The sequence below is a fragment of the Stomoxys calcitrans genome, chromosome 2, assembly GCF_963082655.1.
Source record: "Stomoxys calcitrans chromosome 2, idStoCalc2.1, whole genome shotgun sequence".
NCBI classification, from domain to species: domain Eukaryota; kingdom Metazoa; phylum Arthropoda; class Insecta; order Diptera; family Muscidae; genus Stomoxys; species Stomoxys calcitrans.
This window is the reverse complement of record NC_081553.1, coordinates 5076941-5085954: the sequence shown is the minus strand read 5'-3', so window position 1 is coordinate 5085954 and position 9014 is coordinate 5076941. Positions and strand designations below refer to the sequence as shown.

At 37.3% G+C, this 9014-nt stretch overlaps 1 protein-coding gene across 1 annotated transcript in view; it reads right to left on the bottom strand.

Moving 5' to 3' along the window:
- Positions 1 to 303: 303 nt before the first annotated feature.
- Positions 304 to 9014, bottom strand: part of LOC106080427 (dynein axonemal heavy chain 10) — a 239264-nt gene continuing 230553 nt past the window's right edge. Inside the window, 5 exon segments of the mRNA XM_059362518.1 lie at positions 304 to 522; positions 591 to 737; positions 1089 to 1190; positions 1635 to 1739; positions 6203 to 6343. Of these exon segments, the coding sequence (XP_059218501.1) occupies positions 376 to 522; positions 591 to 737; positions 1089 to 1190; positions 1635 to 1739; positions 6203 to 6343 (642 nt within the window). The 3' untranslated portion in view covers positions 304 to 375.

Sequence of the window (9014 nt, the reverse complement as noted above, 5' to 3'; positions counted from 1 at the left end):
GATGTATATATTGGGTTGCCCAAAAATTAATTGCGGATTTTTCATATAGTCGGCGTTGACAAATTTTTTCACAGCTTGTGACTCTGTAATTGCATTCTTTCTTCTGTCAGTTATCAGCTGTTACTTTTAGCTTGCTTTAGAAAAAAAGTGTAAAAAAAGTATATTTCATTGAAGTTCATTCTAAGTTTTATTAAAAATGCATTTACTTTCTTTTAAAAAATCCGCAATTACTTTTTGGGCAACCCAATACATAGATTAGGCCAAAGATCTAACTCTATCTATAGAGAAGATATTTTAAAACAATTTCGTGCCTTTCTAGGCCCCTTTTATATTTATTTATAATATATATTTGAAACAAATAGATTTATATAAATATCAGTCTCTATTTAATGTTAAACAAACGCCTTGAAGAATCCAATGGCTTAAGTCTTCGGATGTAGCCAAATCGGCTTCAAAAACAAGACCAACACCCATGGCATTTCGTCGTAATGAAGTGGTGTAAACGGGAGCACGGAAGGTATTCTAACAAGGCAAAGTAGAAAATATGCAATTGAAATCATATCATATCATAGACACTGCTAACTGTTTACCTGTAATTTTAGTCTGTGAGATTCTATAGGCACTACGGACAAAATTGGAAGATCTTCAACCAAAACTTTAGGTAGGGATCGTCCCAATTGCATGCGTTCCATGTCCCAGCGGGCACCTTCAATATGTAGACCGGATATATAACAACCCTTAATGAAAAAAGCAATACATAATGGGATTCATAACAATATTTCATATGCAATAATATTGGGTTGCCCAAAAAGTAATTGCGGATTTTTCATATAGTCGGCGTTGACAAATTTTTTCACAGCTTGTGACTCTGTAATTGCATTCTTTCTTCTGTCAGTTATCAGCTGTTACTTTAAGCTTGCTTTAGAAAAAAAGTGTAAAAAAAGTATATTTGATTATAGTTCATTCTAAGTTTTATTAAAAATGCATTTACTTTCTTTTAAAAAATCCGCAATTACTTTTTGGGCAACCCAATAATTCTATTTGTTTCTTTTGGAGTATTACAAACAACTTTAAATATTTACACTCACCGTTGCTGGCCTTTCTTCGATATCGTCGGGATCAATGTAACTGGTGACGCACGTATACATTTGCGATCTATCCAAAGGCCAACCGTTTTTGCGACAGGCCATCTGCAAGACAAAATAATAACCACACGTTTCGTTGTAAGCCAAGCTAAAGGCTCTATTACACGGCATGTAGTTGTCTTATGACATGTCAAATTTGGCACATGTTGAGTTGTACATGTCGTGTGATACAAGCGAAACTAACACATGTAATTTTTTTTCGACTAGAGCGTGCTCTAGTTCTTTTGACGAAAATATAAAGAAATCAGCTGTTTTTGTTGTCAGTCGAATGAAAGCAACCCCAAATTAAATCGTTTTCACAAATTTATGATTACGCATAAAAAATCAGCTTTTGCTCAAATTTTTAGGTTATGTCATAAATTGACAATTTTAACCAACATTTTCAATTGCATGTGAATACAAAAAGTCACATGTCATAAGACATCTACATGCCGTGCAATAGCGCCTTAAGGATTTGCTCTTGGCATGTATTTTAACAGACTCACTCACCTGAACCAAAGCCGTTAGATAACTTTGTGGAATGTGCAGACCCGAAAGCCACATGACCAGAGGCTCCCCAGACATTGACCAATATTTGAATTGGGTGGCACGTCGCTATAGAAATAACCAAAGTCAATGCAGCACAAATAAGCGTCCATTGAAGCACCACGCCAGCAAGGATCACGGTGGGGAAACATAGATAGGACAAAAAGTAAAGAGGGGAATTTCAATGATTAAGAATAATGATGATTTAAGAAAAAAAGTTTCCCTCTGAAACAGAGACGGCAGCAGCAGCAGCATCAGCAGATTATCCCTGGCGTGCATTCAAGGATGAATGAGTGGGTGTATGGATGGAAGGTAACAAAGTGATGAGTATTGTACAATATCAATGTGCGCTGTGGTTGGCAGTGGCTAAATGGGTGAGTAGATAGGTGAGCCTTTGGCTTTGTGTCGACGTACAGCCAAAACTGCTGTGGGAGTGATGAAGTTGATGTCGATGATTGATTTATGATTGGAGGAGAAAGAGAAATTGATGTTGTTTGTTACAAGTATCAATGCATTTAAACATACATCTTTACAAAGGTTCGGTTTCTCGAAATGTTAGGGAATTCAGCATTTGATGATAGGAAATTGTATTTGGTTTTTCATCAGAATCAGAATTTTTCTTATACAAGGACCTGGGAAGTGTTTTGGGGAAGGTACGCCACATACATGGTCCCACATTTGGATATCAGATTCGTATTCTACTCCCAAATACCTTTATTGAGCCCCATATTGCGATGGACACTAAATAATTTTTGTGTGGTGCTTTGGGGAAGGGGTAGAGCCCCAGAAAATTAGTCCCGAAAGTGGGTATCAGTCCCACATGAGTTCCACATTGACATGATCGGAAAATATGCCAGATTTAGGGGTGTTTTGGGGAATGGGATGGTCCCCCAAACACTTAGCCCTGAAAATGTATCATCATCGTGCTCTACTCACAAATTTCATTTATTTGTACCCATATTGCCATTGGCCTCAAAATTTGATATCAAATTCGTTTTCTAATCTCAAATCCCTTTCATTTAAACCCCTTATTGCAATAGTCAGCAAGTATATCCGGTTTGGAGTATGGGCTCTAAAAACTATCAATATCGAGCTCCACTCTCTTTAGGACCCAAAATGTCATGGTGAGCCAATATGTCCTATTTGGGGGATGTTATGGGGGTGCGACCTCCCCTAGAAAGTTGGTTCCGAATGTTGAAATCAGATTCGTGGTCTATTCTCAAATTCCTTCCATTTGAGCCACATACTTTCATAGTTGCCAAACATGACCGATTTTAGGAGTATTTTCGGGAATGGGACGCCCACTCAGTGACTTAGCCCTGAAAATGTATATCAGATTCGTGTTCCACTCTTTAATACCTCTCATTTGAGCCCCATATTGCAATGGTCAGCAAATACGTCCTATTTTGGTGGTGTTATAGGGGTGGGGTGGCCCAATAGACACTTTCGTGGTTTACCCTCAAAGACCTTTCTTTGAGCCTCATATTGCTATGGTCTTCTTTGGGAGTGGTTTTATTTGAGCCCCATATTGCCATGGACAGTAAATAAGTCCTTTAGGGGGGTGTTTTGGGGAGGGGTTGGACCCCCAGAAACTTGGTCCTACATTTGGATATCAGATTCGTATACTTCTCTCAATTACCTGGTTTTGGGGGTTGGGGTGGTCCCCCTTATACTTGGTCCGGCAATTGGATATGAAATATGTTATCTAATCTTAAATACCATTCATTTGAATCCGATGTTGTCGAGATTGGTATTTATATATTTGGTAGGTTTTGGGGTAGGGCCCCCAGGTACCCCATCCAAAATTTGGATACCAAAATAGTGTTTTTAGGTTACTACAAGAGAGAACACAAAATTTCGTTTAAATTGAACCACCCATCTCCGAGATCGGGCATTTCTGAAAATTAGAGTGAGGGGAGGGTCCGCCCCATTAAGAAATCAAAAAATGTAGTTAACTATTTTTACCATGGGATCATTATGTTCGATCTGAGATAATTTCAAGAATATCGTTTCAGCCGTTTTTGAGTCTCTACGGAACATACATACACACAAGCAAACACAAATTAATTTTTATACCCATTACCATAGGATGGGGGGTAAAGTAATTTCGTCATTCCATTTGTAACACCTCGAAATATGTGTCTAAGACCCCATAAAGTACATACATTCTTGCTCGTCATGACATTTTATGTCGATCTAGTCAAGTCCGTCTGTCTGTCCATCTGCCCGTCCGTCTGTCTGTCCGTACATTCAAAGCACGCTAACTTTCTAAGGAGTAAAGCTAACAGCTTGAAATTTTGCACAAACACTTCTTATCAGTGTTGGTCGGTTGGGATTGTAAATAGGCCATATCGGTCAATGTTTTGATATAGCTGCCATATCAACCGATCTTGGGTCTTGACTTCTTGAGGCTCAGAGGGCCCAATTCTTATCCGATTGGAATGAAATTTTGCACGACTTGTTTTGTTATGATAGCCAACAACCGTGCCAAGTATGGTTCAAATCGGTCCATAATCTGATATATCTGCCATATAAACCGATCTTGGGCCTTGACTACTTGAGCCTCTAGAGGGCGCAATTCTTATCCGATTTGAATGAAATTTTGCACCGATCTGGGGACTTGATTTCTTGAGCTTCTAGAAAGCGCAATTCCTATCCGATTAGGCTGAAATTTTGCATGACGTATTTTATTATGACTCTCAACAACTGTGTCGAATAAGGTTCAAATCGGTTCATAACCTGATGTAGCTGCCATATAAGCCGATCTGGGATCTTTACTTCTTGAGCCTCTAGAAGTCACAATTATTATCCGATTTGCCTGAAATTTTGTACGACGGATCCTTTCATGATCATCAACATACGTGTTTATTATGGTCTAAATCGGTCTACAGCCTGATACAGCTCCCATATAAATCGATCTCTCTATTTTACTTCTTGAGCCCCCAAAGGGCTCAATTCTTATTCGAATTGGCTGACATTTTACACAGGTCTCCAACAAATAATTTAATTGTGGTCCGAACAGGACCATATCTTGATATCGCTCTAATAGCAGAGCAAATCTTTCCTTTTATCCTTTTTTTTCCAAAGAAGAGATGCCGGAAAAGAATTTGGCAAATGCGATCCATGGTGGAGGGTATATAAGATTCGGTCCGACCGAACTTAGCACACTTTTACTTGTTTTTGTATACCCTACACCACCACTTTGAGACGGTGTATTATAACGTGATTTGTTTGCAACGCAAAGAAGGAGAAGAGTTAGACCCATCGATAAGCATACCTATCGGCTTAGAATCACTTCATGACTCGATTTAGAATTTTGTGATAAAGGTCCGATTGGGCAAGTCATTTCTTGGTCAAAGGACGAACACTATTGATTTTGGAAAAAAATTGTATCAGATTCGTTCGTTTTCACGTCACTCATATCTACCCCTGCCGAACAAGGAAGCCACCTCCCATTACGTAGGGATGCGTACACCCCATAGTCCAAACTATGGAGGGTAAGTAAACGGTTTGGAATATATTGGCTACAGAAATTTCACAGCCAGTTCAACTTAGAGCTAGCTCAACATTAAAATAATGTCTACAGCAACATAGTTATTACACAACAATGAAAGGACAATAAATATGTATACAGTTTTCTCTGGCAACTTCTACTACAAATTACAGACTAACGATAGAATTCCTTATTACATGAATAGGATCCATATCCTATATGGCCTTTTAAGTCGCCACAATTTTGGTCCGATCTTTACAAAATTGTGTGTGAGATGTTTTATTTCATGTTCCCATACGTGTGCAAAACTTCATCAACATCGTATCGGATTTAGATATTTCTCTTATATATACATCTTCCATCCGATATGGACCTTTAAGGCCGTAGTAGCCACAATTTAGGGCCTATAATAATAAAAAGTTTTACTAGATTTTAACATAGGTGCTATGTATTCAAAGTAGTACTTGATGGTGTAGGGCATTATATAGTCGGCTCCGCCCGACTTTTGCCTTTCCTTACTGGTTTATACATGAAGAGTTTAACTTGTACAATTTTATTCAAAGAAGTTTAGCGTTCAAAATGTCCTAAGTGCCATGGTTTGTTCACGATAGGTATGATTCGGTGGCACTTAAAATCCTACATTGCTTGGAAAGATTACTGGACTTTATTATGGAATTTTGTCTTTATTGTATTCTCTATTTGCGTTACGCATGAACATTTCATCACTTGTACAGATATGCTAGCAATACTCAAACTGATTGAAGTTCAGGGGCTTTTCCAGCAGCAGTTTGAGAAAAATGATAAATGTTGCAAGGTATCGAAAGACAATTGCCTCAATCATTTGTTATGCCACAAGAAGTTTATTGTTCTTATGAATGTGTTAGAGTGTGTATATGTGCTTGAGCTTAGAACGAAATCAAATCGACTACATTGTGCATGAGTTGGTGAGATGATAGTTTGCTCGGCAATTTATTCATCCAATATATTGGAATACTTTATTCAAGTAATGTGGTGTGTAAGTGACTGGCAGTGTGGTTACCTGTAAATGCTCCATCCAACTGCCCAATTGCTTGCATGTCGCAGGTGCCAATTTACGCCAATCATTCGGCAGCAGGCCATTGAATAAGGAATTTGCGATATTATCCAGAATATTGTCCATGCCAATTTCGCCAGCAATGGCCTGAAACGAGAAATGTCAGATATATGAAATTAACTCTAACAAATTGGACATCTTTAAAAATGCAATTAAAACTAAAAACCAAATGAGTTGAATGGAATATTTTGTAAATGCAATAAAAGCCTAGTCCAGATCATCACCATGTTTATGGAGAAACTGCCAACAGCACTCCGTATGTCATTTCAGGCATGACATGGTGCAACATTAATTTCATATCGTTCTGTTTTTTTGTCGAGAAATATTTGACCAAATTACATACATTTTGATGCTCTTCAGTATTTTCCAATTTCATTTAAATAAATTCAAATCAAGTGTTTTCCATCTGATAATGAAACTTTAATTTAGTATTCTAGGCCTTTTTATGCGTGCTTGTGTAAATTGATAGTTGCATTTGAATGCGAATTTGGCGAATTTTGGTCTTTTCACAGACCACCAAACAAATTTTTGTACATTTCCAATGCAAACAGGCACACACATACATATGCTGATTTATGATTTATAACACAACAAAATGACAAAATTGGCGCCAAAATATTTTGATTTTTGTGCTGTATGTGGTCGTTCAAATATTTATGGAGAGTAAACAAATGTTTATGCATGCATATAATGGGAGTTAGTCCAAAACAACGCCCCTTTTATAACCACAGCCAAAGGATGAGGGTATACTAATCTAGTCATTCCGTTTGAAACACCTCGAAATATTGAACTGAGACCCTATATTATTGATCGTTTGCGCAATCTGAGTCTATCCAGCCATATGCATCCGTCCGTATGTTATGAAATTTGGCACAAAGGCATCTGTTTTGACTTCCAACATCTGTGAGAATGATTCGAATCGGTCTACAAACTGATATAGCCATATAAACCAATCTCTAGTTTTGACTTCTTGAACCCCTAGAGGCCACTATTTTCATCTGATTTGGTTGAAATCAGGCACAAGGGCTTCTGTTCTGACTTTCAACATTCGGTCTATATATCGAGTTGACCCTCATATAAACCGATCCCCAGTTTTAACTTTTGAGACCCTAGATGCTTCGATTTTCATACAATTTGGATGAAATTTGTAATTTGAAAATATTGATATGACATCCTTGCCCAGTATGAACCGAATCGGTCTATATCCTGATATAGGGCCCTAAAATACCGATATCGAAATGAATCCTTGAGGCCATAAAAGCCGCCATCCCTACTTGATGATTCTTATAAAATAATTCAAATATAAACGTAGTAAGTAATGGTAAACTTTTTGCGGAATCCATGGTGGTGGGTACCTAAGATTCGGACCGGCCGAACTTTGCACATTTTTACTTGTTCTAAACTAAATGGTAAGACTATACTCCAAACGGCATACATACATATGTATATACATAGTATGTGGTGAAATAAATTTCATTTTTGTTGGAGTATTTAATGTTGCCACAATGTAATAAATCCTCGGAAAATAACACAAAGATTATGGTCGAACCATAAAACCATGTTTTACATTTTCAAAAATATTCTACATTTGATTGGTACTTAAGACTTCTTCAAAAGTTGTGGTCTTATTGGGCACAATAATTCTTAGTTGATTTAGCCGAAGTATTACATATTGAGTTTGATTATGAATTTGAACATCTATGACTTGTTTTTATCGGTTAATGTAGCTGATATTATCATTAAGGTTCTATTGTATGCTGGCGACTGAAACTGCGGAAGGCTTACAAGATTGAGCAACGTTCTGGAGCAATATGAAGAATGACATGGAGTTTGAGAGTAAATTTTGCCAAATTGAAGATACTTATTATTCGGAAAGGCAGAGAAAAGTATAAAAATTGAGATAAGCTACTCTTATTTCGAAGTCGAAATACCGTACAATTTATCCTGCAGAAGAAACTCTCTATGTCTATATTCGTCAAAAAGTCTACCTAAGATTAAGATTCTTGTTTATCAGAAAAGAAATTTCGGGAAGGCTAATGAATTTAAAATTTTTGAATCGTGTTCAAAGTCAGTAATGCGTTACGACGCATTATCTGACTGAAAACACCACTAACTACATACTAGAGATGTGCACGTGAGTGATTTTTCACTCACGCTCATGAAACAAAAAAAAAAAAAAAACAAGTAAAAGCGTGGTAAGTTGGGTCGGGCCGAATCTTACATACCCTCCACCATGGATCGCACTTGTCGAGTTCTTTTCCCGACATCTCTTCTTGGGCAAAAAAAGGATAAAAGAAAAGATTTGCTCTGCTATTAGATCGATATTAAGATATGGTCCGGTACGGACTACAATTAACATGTCAGCCAATTCGAATAAGAACTGCGAACTGTGGCTCAATAAGTAAAAATAAAGAGATCGTTTTATGTGGGAGCTGTATCAGGCTATAGACCGACTCAGTCCATAATAAACACGTATGTTGATGATCATAAGAAGATCCGTCGTACAAAATTTCATTCAAATCAAATAATAATTGCGACCTCTAGAGGCTCAAGAAGTCAAGATCCCAGATCGGTTATATGATAGCTATATCTTATATGATAGCTATATCAGGTTATGAATCAATTTGAACCTTATTTTACATAATTGGAGAGAGTCATAATTAAATACGTCATGAAAAATTTCGGCCAAATCGGATAGGAATTGCGCCCTCTAGAAGCCCCAGATCTTGGCGGTTTATATGACAGTTATACAAGATTA